General features: G+C 39.9%; 1 protein-coding gene across 1 annotated transcript in view; it reads left to right on the top strand.

Moving 5' to 3' along the window:
- The first annotated feature begins 445 nt into the window (after positions 1-445).
- si:dkey-237i9.1 (SEC14-like protein 1) overlaps positions 446-13,232 on the top strand; it is a 78,406-nt gene continuing 65,619 nt past the window's right edge. Inside the window, exons 1-2 of the mRNA XM_068058115.1 lie at positions 446-861; positions 1,048-1,133. Coding sequence (XP_067914216.1) covers positions 1,071-1,133 — 63 coding nt within the window. The 5' untranslated portion in view covers positions 446-861; positions 1,048-1,070. The remainder of the gene's footprint in view (positions 862-1,047; positions 1,134-13,232) is intronic.

Genomic DNA, 13,232 nt, shown 5'->3' with positions numbered 1-13,232 from the left:
TATTGTTTTGTGGACAGTCAGTGAGAAATTTTTTTGCACAGGCAACGAGTAATACTTCTGGCACAGGCAGTGAGTATTGTTTTGTGGACAGGCATTGAGTAATATTTTCGGCACAGGCATTGAGTATTGTTTTGTTGACAGGCATTGTGTAATATTTTCTGCACAGGTAATGAGTAATATTTTCTGCACAGACGATGAGTATTGTTTTGTGACTGAGTAATATTTTCTGCACAGGCAATGAGTATTGTTTTGTGACAGTCAGTAATATTTTTTGCACAGGCTGTGGGTTTGTTTTTTGCACAGGCAGTGAGTAATGCACGGTCACTGACTAATGTTTTCTGTGGTCAGTGAGTAATGTGTGTATGCTATTTTGCTGCTTCTCGCTCTTGCCTTTGAGGTGACGCCACTGGTTGCTGACGTCACACACCGGCCGCGGCAGCTGAGGCGCGCAGGCGCAGTGGGCGGGGTGCTGGGCTTTGCCGGGCGCTCAGGCTCGTGGCTCTGTGTTCGTGCCCGCGGTCCCGGCGCCGCGTTCCTTCGGCTTGTCAGGAGCTGGAAACTTCTCGCAGCCGTTCAGGCCAGTTAGTAAGAACGGCCGGCGTTTGCAGGCCGGGGGTGGGGCTGGTTCGAGCCGCTGAGGAGAGGGAGGGAGCCGGGGCCTCGCAGTTATTTACTGCCGGCGTCCGGTTCTTTGGAAGTTGAGGTGATCACTGGAGGGGACGGGGGTGGGGGGAGAAAGAGCCTCGCAGACCGTGCGAGAGCGGTCCCGTCCATCGGGGAAGACGCCGGAGAGGCGACGGCTTCTTTCAGCCGAGGGCCTGTGAGGTACCCGAGTTTCTGGCAACTTTGGAGCGGACACAGGTAATAGGATCAGTTCGCACTCTCCCAGGCGCTTTGTTGTCCTGCTCAGCTTTCACACTCTTGTTTGTATCTGTGTGCGGTTTTTGATGTTTTTTTATTCTGCTCCGTAGAACAGGAAATGAGTTCTTGCAGTTTGCTAACCAGATGTCTCTTACTCCCCCCACCTCCCCTTTTCCTGTTTCTTAGGTACTTTTGATGCAAGCCCAGTCATGGTACAGAAATACCAGTCACCGGTCAGGGTTTACAAACATCCCTTTGAGCTTGTTATGACAGTAAGTAGAGCGTTTTTGTTCACAGCTTTGATTAAGTAAAGCTTTTTAAAAACTCTGCTGTGAATGCAACTATTCCCACGTATGTCTGAGAGTGCCACATAATTCACCGATTGCACTTATGCATAGTTTAGGTCGGAGATAACCTGAGCTACTTTGAGCAGGTTTTATATTTATGCCAAGTGTGTTGGTAGTTTTTTTTTTAACTTTTCAATATTATAAAGCCCTGCACCACTCCTTGAATATTTAACTCCGTCTATGAATATGCATTTGAGTTGTTATTCTGCTTGACAGTCAAGAAGCTAAGCTGTAGCCTTATACATAAACACCTGCCTGATTGTATGAATCTAACAAAATTAAACATATTGGCGAATGATAGCAAAGTGCAGTTTCTGGTGGGGTTGTTAGTGTTGTGACTTTAAGGGGGGTTGATCATAAATACCGCCACCTCTACACTGGATATATAGTGATTTTCTTAAACTGGTTTTGAGGTCTTAATAGGGATTCTGTGCAGAATGGCAAAATATGTTGCCCTGGCTGTACTAACCTGTTGTGACAAAAGTGAGAAGATATTTCTCTTGTCTCATGTTATGGATTACAGTTTGAAAGTATAGTAGCATTTATTCCATTATCTTCGAATATCTTAGTAAAATTTCTGAGCCAAAGATAATCACACTGTGGTTCAGTATGTTTCTCTAACTCTAGGTTAAAATCCATATAAACTCGCAAAAAGTAATTCTTCAGGCTATTATGTAATTCAAACTAAGTTGGCAATCTAAAAAATTAAGCATCAACTAAGCTTTTTTTTTATAAAGGTTCAAGGATGGAGATTGTTATTGTCGAGTTACAATCTGTGGCACAAAGAAACGTATAAATTAGAACATTTGCAACAAAATAGGATCCGATTTCCAAGTGTGAAAACTTAGTAACACTTGTACTGAGTTGACAGATTGAATTTATATAGCACCTTTAAGGTAAAAAAAAAACCTCAGAATTTCACAGATGGTGTTCAGGAATGGGTGCCAAGTAAGAGAAAGATTAGGAAATGTGGGTAGACAGCTTTGCTGAAGAAAGAGGATTCTGCATTCAGAATGTTTGAATTATTCAAATGTGAATTCTAAAAAAAAAATGAGCCAGATTTCCACATTTGTTCAGAGCTGATCCATATTGATTAAAACAAAATAATAGGGCCATTGATCACAAACCAAGCTTACATATGCGAGTGAAACGCTAAGATTGAGTAACTATGGGATTAATTCAGTTGTATTGATGGGTCGTGCATGTGTTGATAGTTGAGGGTTAGTATATTTCAACCTAAGAATATCGATGTTTTTGGTAATTTTTCAGATGCAAGCAAGAATGTCATTTTTTTAGTTCTATCACATGGCAGCAAGGGAGTGTTAGTATTGTCTGCCTGAAGTAACAGGATTCTTGTTCTGCACTGAATAACCATTCATCTTTGTCGAAGATTTTAGATGGATTGCTCCTGATAGTGCTATTTATTTTACTGGTTATTTCTGTTGCAGTGTTACTCCGCAATTGCTATTGGTCCATAGTTGCTTCAGGTTTTGTGAAGTACATTGCACTGCTGTTATATTTATAAAATCAGTAGATTTGTGTTGCAAAAACATCTACCTTTTTGTTTTATAAGTTTTCTTCCATTCATATATGTTGATAATTGCTGTAATGTATTGGGGAAAGAACAGAATACTTAAAAATGATGGGTCATGCTTTGTATTAGAATATAACCTTATGTAGGTGAATTGTCCTTTATAATTTGTTCTCTTTGGAGATTAATTTTGAGCCTAGAAGACCTAAAGCATGTTGTTACTGATTGCATAGGCAGAGATATTCTTCTCAATGCAAAATATCCTTTCTCTTGCAAAACAAAAGTTGTAAATGTTATATAGCATGGTAGCCAGTAACGTCACTTGCCGCTCATGGGAACTGGCTACCCGAGAGCCAATGGTCTTGCTTTTGCTATGCACGTAAATGGTGAATGAATGTGCTTGAATAATTTGCAGCTTACTATGTGTGATTAGTCTGAATGATCTGTTTTTACAAAAAAAAGTCTATATTCCCCAATCTTTGCAAGAGCTAAAAGTTGCATAGGTGGTGGGCTCCATTATTTTGTTTGTTATACATTGACTGCATGTTAATATGTATAAACCAGATATACGGACCTAGGCTTTCTGGAGCAGGAAGGTACACAGACACTCTACTGTGTTGCCACTCTCTGCACCATGTCCCCATTTCCAGATGGTTAGTCCAGTTAGTGTGGCATTCACCTTATGTGTTTCCTACATTGCAGTTGTGAAAATGCTTCAAAAGTAATTCATTGGCTCTAAAGCTCTTCGTGACATTCTGAGGTAGTGTAAGGCGCTCTATAAATGCAAGGCTTTTTTTTGTTGGCTAGATGTATATACTGTATAAGAATGAGGTAAGCTGCCATGCTTCCCACCATTTGTGCTGTTTGAATATTAGATACGAGGGCCAGTATTCAGTGGTTGGCGCAAGGCCAAGAGAAATGATTCCTGGCAGCCTGCATGCTGCCTGTGAAATGGCTTTTGTTTTTTGGAAACTTTTTTGAATCCTCTTCTTGGGCCTGTGTCTTTCACAAACCCAAGGAGAGGAGTGAAACACTTTTTCAACAGAAAAGCTTCTATTTTGCAGGCAGCACGGAATTTGTCTGCATCCACTCATTTCAGGAGGTCTGCTGCATCCGAACCCCACACTTTCTTCGGCTGACCTCCCTGGCAAAGGAAATGGAACCCACTTTTCAGTATGCAGCTGACCTTGAGGCTGGAAGGTTGCTGGGGGACATTTCCATGTCAGATAAAAGTCCCCTTCCCCAAAAGATGCGCTCCATACAGGAAGGACACAGGCACCCTGGGCCATAATGTCATTATAAATATGTGTTCAACTAATTTTGACTGTAATCGCATTATATAAAAAAGCATCAAAATCTATCTATACATGAAATTCAAACCTTAGTCGTTTATAAATATGGGTTTAAAGGTTGATTTCATACTTTTTGAAATTTCTGGACCTTAATGCATAAATATTCACTATAAATGAACACGTTCACAAAATAAAAAGTGGACCATGAGCAGATCATGTGTATTATTGCTTGTTGGGCAGTTTGGAGCAATATGCTGGTTTGAAATGGGAATGCCCAATATATGAATGGAAAGCTTCGATGATGATTACGGCTCATCTTCAGAAAATCCATCAGCAGAAGCAGCTGATTTAGTTGTGTGTGGTGCCTGACATGTTTTGATTGTGTTTGAAAAGGCAGTGGTTTCTGGTTCTGCATCTGGGTTAATATGCTGAATAAGTTTTTTTAGTTTTAGAGATACAGCACTGAAACAGGCCCTTCAGCCCACCGAGTCTGTGCCGACCATCAACCACCCATTTATACCAATCCTACACTAATCCCATATTCCTACCACATCCCCACCTGTCCCTATATTTCCCTACCACCTACCTATACTAGGGGCAATTTATAATGGCCAATTAACCTATCAACCTGCAAGTCTTTGGCATGTGGGAGGAAACCGGAGCACCCGGAGGAAACCCACGCAGACACAGGGAGAACTTGCAAACTGCACACAGGCAGTACCCAGAATTGAACCCGGGTCGCTGGAGCTGTGAGGCTGCGGTGCTAACCACTGCGCCACTATGCCGCCCCAAATGCTACATTCACACAGATACAAGACTTAGATAAATAAATGTTTATGCTGAACATTTCAAACTAATAAACATGAAGGGCATAAGTCATTTGTAACAATATTTGGTTTAAATTCACAGTAATTGTTACTAAATTAAATAATTGAGATTAACAAAAAAGCGCTTCATGGTATCTCTGGAGCAAAAGTGCGATTTGTGTAGTTTTGGTTAATTTTTAAGGTAACTTAATGTCTCTAATGGAGAGTAGAATTGACCCAAAATGCCAGTAGTTATTGATACTGTTTTAGGGACTGTGCATTGCTAGACGGTGGAGCTTTGAAGAAAATAGGATATAGTACTGGCTGGGGATTTACTTAATCATAAGTAGTACTGTAGGGTTTGGCATTCACACATGAAGAAAATAGCTGTTGAATTTGAAGGTTAGTGTTATAGTTTATTCTGTATTTGAAACTTACATTCATGGCACTAAACCAACTATAGCAGTCTTGACCCACATTGAAACTAGTCAGCTGACTATAACTGTCACCTGGTACATATTTTTTTCATGCCGTTTCCTCCTTTTGCCTGAAGGGATCATCTTCTGTTGCAGTACATTGGATGCTGTCCCTTTTTTGTGTAAACCTAAATGCCATCAGCAGGCTATTGGATCATCGCAGTTCTCACTTGGCATCGTAGCCAGTTGAACCTGGAAATTCTTCTGCCACTCCCCTTGCCCAACCCTGCATCACAACCCCATAACTCAATAAGCTAATGTGGTGAGAAACTGAGGCATACGGAGTTACTCGGTCTAGCTAGATTGGCAGTATAGGTTTTCAAATTAGCCTCATTAGCCCTGTGTTGGAGAGAAGTATAATTCGTAAAGCCTGCTGGAAGAGCTAATGTAAAAACAGATCATGCTCAAATGTAATGCCCTCTGAGGTGAAATAGCTCATTGCTAGTTACTGTTGAGGCTAATTGAGACAAGTTACAGGAAAGTGACTAGTGCTTATGGAATTGTTCCTCAGAAAAGATTCCACCCTTCAGGAAAGGAAGGAAATAGTGCATTTTGTTAAGGTGGGGTGAGGGTAAGCATTCTATTAAAAAAAAAAAAAATTGCGATCTATCTAATACTTATGGCACAATTCTGAAATTCCAGCAGAAGACATCAACAGATTTTAATTTTTATATATCTTCAGTTAAAGATTGCAGCAACTTAATTTCATCTTTTCTAATGTAGTTCTACTAAGGCATTTTTTCTGAGACTGATTTTAAAAAGATTCTGATACAGTTACCAGTTTCTCACTAAAAACCTCTTCAGATTTCTGGTGAAAAGAAATCGTTGTACACCTACTAAGCAGAATTTGTGCTACATGTGAATAAAATCCAGCCGTGTTTGATTTTATAGGAGCACTGTAAGTCTGAGCTGCCCCATGAACATTTTTTTCTGAGATTCTTATTTTCCCAATGTTATTGTCCATCTATTTTTATCGGCATGCACATGACTGCACTGTCAGCTGACCAACACAGTTACATATTGTGTGACAGCTGTTTACAATGTTCAACCACATTCTGGTGCATGGTGGGATTGCTGACTGCAGCATACATGCTCTTTTATCACAGTCAGCAGCTTTTGTAAGCTAAAAGCTAATTTTATAAATACTGTAACCAGGCAATTCAGCAGCTCCTGCAGCTTAACTGTTCTAGTAATCGTGTTGGCTAGCTTACAGTTTATAAATCAATCCTTTTTGTTACAAAAGTGTTTCCAGTAAAACAACCTACAAGGAAAGAGGTTGCCAGTGCTAAATGAGAAAGCAGAGCTGGCTTAATTACTTTGCTACTTCAACGCTGTAAAGTTAAGGGACTTTGTGAAATATTCTTTGAAACTGATTTCTGGGAAAATCTTGTAGATTTTGATGCAGCTGTCTATTAAGTTTATAATTTTCAGTATGGGGACTTTAGAAAGATTACTTAAACCTTTTTTTTAGGAAAGTCCAAGGCTTGTAGTTTTTGCATTCTCTTAACTGGACCTTATGGTCCCTGTGCCTCTTTGCTTAAGGCTGGCTTTTGTAGGAATCTTACGGAAATGGTGGTCGAGTGGGATTTACTGAGAAAAGTTCAACAAGGCTAAGAGGAGAATTTGCCAATTTGAAACCTGGTTGGATTGTCCCTGTTTTAATACATCAGATTATTTCCTTACTTAATTGAAGAGAATTTAGTAAAACAATTTCATAATCTGTTTCTGTAGTAAAAACAAATTAAAAAAACAAAAAAAGTCAGTTAATTTCGCAGAACCACTTGAGAGTTAAGTTCCCTGAATATTTTTTTGAACATGCATATACATACGTTCTAAATTTTAAAAGTCGCATACCCTTCAGTTATCTTGTGTCATGCATGCTACAATTGGAGCAGTTGGAGCTGCTGTTTTTATTTAAGCTATAGAACAGCAGCACCATGTTATTCAAGTTGGAGAAATACCAGTAATGTCAGGCTTGCTTTGGTATTGATCTACCACTGGCATATTTAGAAAAGATTTTATAAAATTATATTTTTTAAAGTCTGTTAAGACATCCAGAGGAAGATGTCTAAGAGGTGAAATGGGTGGTAGTGACTTGGCACCCATTATACACATTGAAAGAAAAATCAGGCAGGATGTATAATGTGCAGTTGATTCTCAACTGCCCATTTGTGCCCCCACCAAAATTAAATTTCATCACCTAATTTCAGAATTATTACTCTACCTTTCTTACCAATTATTGCCATCTGGACACACAAACTCCTTGCTAGACATAAAAATGACATTACAGCTTTGAGGGAAGTGGTCAGAAATGTAGCAGCACTGAATCTGTCTGGTCTGCTAGACTGCTTTTTAAGTCGTCTGTCTGTTCCTGTTGTGTTACATTACATAGCTAAAATGGTGGTCCATTATATTAAAAGTGGGCGGTGTGAACATGATCATGCAGTTATTTTGGGACCCAAATGAGGCAATATTTGTTCATATTTCAACAAATAAAATTTAAGATTTCCAGTAGACAGTACTTTATTTTGAAAGCTTAAAATGGTATTACTATGTAAAATCTTGTACATATTTCAGGAGAAACTTTTCAAAGAATAGCTTCATGGTGTTCATCAAGTTTGAAAGGACAAAGTCTTCCAATTTTTTTTTTACCCACCCTCTCTTGCTATGAAATTTTCTGCAATATTTCTCATTTTGATTTCTGTATTTTGGATCCTATCCTGCATCAGCTATACTATAATTGGGGCTATCAAATGCAGATATTCACAGAAGTCGGCTTGGGACTTGGATGATTTCTGTTTGCTAAATCCAAAAAAAAAAATCGGATGTGGAGTTAGTACACTACAATTCTCCAGCACTGCTACATTTTTGTTTTCTGTTTTCAAAAAGAAGGAAACCTAATTCTTGAGCACTGGTAGATGTGCATTTTTTAACGTGCTTTTGCTTATGATGGGCTGCAGTTTCAGCTAGTTAAATCTGGAGGTGAAAACTGTAAAATATATTAAAAATAGTTGTCTTTGTATTGTATTTTATTCCTTGAATGCTTGTAGTTTGAGGAAAATACCTGTCTTCCAGGGCTGATTGGTTTTGTACATTTTCAACTTGCAGGCTGATGCTGGCAACTATATTATGGTAATAAAGCAATTTGTGCAAGGAGAATATCTTGAATCTTGTATAACTAATTACTAAAATTAACTCTGGAAAAAAAAAAGTAAGATGAATATTTGTGCTCATTCTGTAATCATCTTTCTCCCTATTCTCTTGCCATCTTTATTAATTAAAATTTTATCTTCTAACTAATGGCTTCTTTTTGCTAGAAAAGAGAAGCTGAGGAGTGACCAAATAGAAATCTTTAAAATTATGAAGGGGTTTCATAGTGTAGATGCAGAGAAAATGTTTCCACTTGTTGGCAGTCCAAAAGTAGGGACCATAAATATAAGATAGTCAATAAATCCAATAAGGAACTCAGGTGAAACTTCTTTATCCAGAGAGTGGTTAGAAAGCAGAATTTTCTAACACAAGTTGTTGTTGAGGCCACGAGCAAAGATGCACTTAATGGGAAGTTAGATAAGTATATGTGGGAGAAGGGAATAGAGGGCTATGCTGATAGAGTTGGATGAAGTAGAATGTTGAGAAAGCTTTTTTGTGGAGTATAAGCACTGGCATAGACCATTTAATATACCCTAACAATTCTAATTTTTCCTTTTTTCAACTTGTATTTTCAAGCCTCCCTGTTCCCATTATCCACTTTGGAGGTGGGAATAACTTTGGAAAATATTCTTGTTTGGCTAAAAAAAACATATTTCTAAGGATTTTTCTTTTGAGCCCTTCAAATGTCTGAACCAGATTTCCAGCACCTACAGTATTTTGCTTTTGTAGTAGAAACCACTTAGTGTGATCATGCAAACTAAATCTAGAATCTGCTCATTCTTCTAGTTTTGCAAAACTGAGTAACTTTCTGATTATCTTTATTGCAAATGCTGTATCCTGTTGGTGCTGTAAGTCTAGGTTTTCATAATCAGTGGGTGGAAAATAGAGCCTGTGCATTTATATTGTAAGAGTACTTCATTTTCAATGTGTCTTTTTATGTGCAGACCTTTGTATGTAGGTTGCTGGTACAAACTGCAGTGCAGTCATGCACAAAAGCAATAATGTACTCTGTAAAGCCTGGCTTGGGTATAAAATTAAAGCCCGACCCGACTACAGCCAACCCGAACCAGACCCGGGCTCGAGTCCTTTAAGTTTCTTTTGCACCCGACACAAATATCATTCATCCGTTCCGAGGCAGGCTGTTCCTGCAGATGGAGTTGTGGGGAATCATGGGTAAGCCTGATCCCGTGACTTCCCGGAAGCAGCACTGTCCAGCCTGACCCAACCCAAGCCCGAATGCTGGACTCAGAATATAGACCTGACCCAAACCTGGGGATTCCATAATTGGGTACTGATGGTATCCTTTGTAAGCAGGACTGAGAGTCCCGCATGGTATGTTTCCTACCCGTTGCCAGGGTGAGGGACATCCCTGACAGGCTTGAAAGGATATTGGAGAGGGAGGGGGGAGGATCCAGTTGTTGTGGTCCACATTGGGACAAACAACGTAGGCAAGACTAGGCTAGAGGACCTGTTTGGGGATTATCAGGAACTAGGAACAAAATTAAAAAAACAGGTCCTCAAGGGTTATAATCTCTGGGTTATTACCCGAACCACGTACAAATTGGCATAGGGATAAGAAAATTAGGGAAGTAAACACGTGGCTGAAGGAGGGGTTCCATTTCATGGGGCACTGGCATCAGTTTTGGGACAGGAGGGAACTGTACCGTTGGGACGGGCTCCACCTGAACCGATCTGGGACCGGTGTCCTGGCGAAAAGGATAAATAGGGTGGTCACAAGGACTTTAAACTAGTAAATGGGGGGGAGGGGGAGGCCTCAGGGGAAGTCAATACAGTTTCAAAAACAAGTAACAGGGCAGAGAGTAAAGAAACAGTCAAGAACCCTACTTCAGGAACTGTAGGTAATGGCAAAACTGCAGGAAGTATACTGGTTAAACCAGAAGAGAGAAATAATAAACAGGCAAATAAAGCATCAGTGCTGAGGGACAGGTTAGGGGGTATAACCCAAATAAGAGTTCTATAAACAAATGCACGGAGTGTAAGGAATAAGTTAGATGAGCTGCAGGTGCAAATTCAAATGGAAGATTATGATGTGGTGGCCATTGCGGAGACGTGGCTGCAGGATGGTCGGGACTGGGAACTAAATATACCTGGTTATAAAGTTTACAGGAGGGACAGGGAAAATGGCAGAGGGGGTGGAGTAGCCTTATTGATTAGAAATAATATCACCTCATTGGTGAGGGAGGATATAATGAGGGGAAAGCATCCAGTGGAGACCTTATGGGTGGAACTGAGGAACAGAAAAAGATCTAAAACTGTAATAGGTGTTGTGTAGAGACACCCTGGTAGCAGTTCTGAGGTGTTAGATTGTATAAATGCACAAATTAGGCAAGTGTGTAACAAAGGCAGAGTAGTATTAATGGGGGATTTTAACTTGCACATCGATTGGGAGAGGCAGACTGGCACCTGTCAGAAAGCGATTGAATTCCTGGAATGTGTCCGGGATAATTTCCGATAGCAATATGTCCTAGATGTAACAAGGGGACAGGCAATATTAGATTTAGTTATGAGTAATGAGCCAAATTTAATTAGTAGCCTAACTGTGCTTGAACATTTATTAAATCCATCACATGATCGAATTCAAGGTAGCGTTTGAAAGTGAAAAGCACAAATCAGCTACTAGAATTTTAAACTTGGGTAAGGCTGACTTTAACGGGATGAGACAGAGACTGTCCACGGTAAACTGGGTAGATCTGTTAATGGGTCAAACAACTGAAGAACAATGGAGAATATTTAAAGAAACATTTAACGAAGTACAGAGCGAGTATATACCCCGAGAGGAAAAATTCCACTTCACAGAAAAAACAGCCATGGACAACTAAAGAGATAAGGGATAGCATAAAACTAAAAGAAAGGGCTAACAAAATGCACAACACAGCACAGATCTGGCCGAATGGGATCGATACAAAGACCAGCAAAGGGTCACAAAGCAGCTTATAAGAGCTACTAAAGGGGATTATGAAAGGAAACTTGCAAGGGACATCAAAATCAATAAGAAGAAATTTTATAGTTACATAAAGGGAAAGTGGGTGGTGAAGAGAAATGTAGGCCCACTAAAAGCTGAAAATGGAGATATTGCCAATGATAATGGGGAAATGGCTGACATGTTGAACAATTGCTTTGCCTCACTATTTTCAGTTGAAAAGGAGGATAACTTGCCAGAAGTCCCGAAAAAATTAATAGTCGATAGGGGACACGGACTTGATACAATTAACGTAAGTAAAACATCAGTAACAAGGAAATTAATGAAACTAAAGAGTGAGAAATCCCCAGGACCTGATGGTTTCCTTCCGAGGGTGTTAAAGGAAGTAGGGGAGCACATTGTAGATGCCCTATCTATAGTCTTTCAGAGTTCCCTAGATTTAGGAGTGGTTCCTCTGGATTGGAAAGTTGCACATGTCACTCCACTTTTTAAGAAGGGTGAAAGGGGGAACCAAGGAAATTACAGTCCAGTTAGCCTGATATCTGTGGTGGGGAAGTTGCTGGAGTCTATAATCAAGGATAGGGTGACTGAACACCTAGAAAAATTTCAGTTAATCAGGGACAGCCAGCATGGATTCATGACGCGAAGGTCATGCCTGACAAATCTCATTGAATTTTTTGAAGAGGTGACTAAGGTAGTGGACAGGAGAATGTCTATGGATAATAAAGACAAGAAATGCTGGAAATACTCAGCAGGTCTGGCAGCATCTGTGGAGAGAGAAGCAGAGTTAATGTTTCAGGTCAGTGACCCTTCTTCAGATTTCCAGCATCCGCAGTATTTTGCTTTTATTTGAATGTCTATGGATGTTATTTATATGGACTTCCCGAAGGCATTTGATAAAGTCCCACATAAGAGACTGTTAACTAAGGTAGAAGCCCATGGAGTTGAGGGAAAATTATTGACATGGTTAGGAAGTTGGTTGAGTGATAGGCGACAGAAAGTGGGGATAATGGGTAAGTAGTCTGATTGGCAGGATGTGACTAGTGGTGTCCCATAGGGATCTGTGTTGGGGCCTCAATTATTCACATTATTCATTAACAATTTAGATGATGTCATAGTAAGTCAAATATCCAAATTTGCTGATGATACAAAGTTAGGCTGCATTGTAGACAGTCTAGCTAGCATAAAATTGTGAGGAGATATTGACAGACTAGGTGAATGGGCAAAACTGTGGCAGATGGATTTCAATGTAGACAAGTGTGAGGTTAATCCATTTTGGACCAAAAAAGAATAGAAGGGTACTTTCTAATTGGGAAGAGGTAAAGTACAGTGGATGGCCAAAGAGACTTTGGGGTTCAGGTGCATAGATCTTTAAAATGCCATGAGCAAGTGCAGAAAATAATCAAAAAGGCTAATGGAATGCTAGCCTTTATATCTAGAGGATTGGAGTATAAAGACACAGAGGTAAAGCTGCAGCTGTACAAAACCCTGGTTAGACCCCACTTGGAATATTGTGAGCAGTTCTTGGCACCACACCTTAGGAAGGATATGTTGGCCTTGGAGGGAGTGCAACGTAGGTTTACAAGAATGATACCTGGACTACAGGGGTTAAGTTACGAGGAGTGATTACACAAATTAAGTCTGTTTTCGCTAGAATTTAGAAGGTTAAGGGGTGATCTGATCGAAGTCTTCAAAATATTAACAGGAAAAGACAGGCTAGATAAAGATAATAAAAACAAGCAATGCTGGAAACACTCAGCAGGTCTGGCAGCATCTGTGGAGAGAGAAGCAACGTTTCAGGTCAGTGACCCTTCTTCAGAACTGGCAA

This window comes from Heterodontus francisci, chromosome 26, assembly GCF_036365525.1.
Source record: "Heterodontus francisci isolate sHetFra1 chromosome 26, sHetFra1.hap1, whole genome shotgun sequence".
Lineage (NCBI taxonomy): Eukaryota > Metazoa > Chordata > Chondrichthyes > Heterodontiformes > Heterodontidae > Heterodontus > Heterodontus francisci.
Note: the sequence above shows the minus strand (reverse complement) of the source record. Positions and strands in the feature narration are given on the sequence as shown.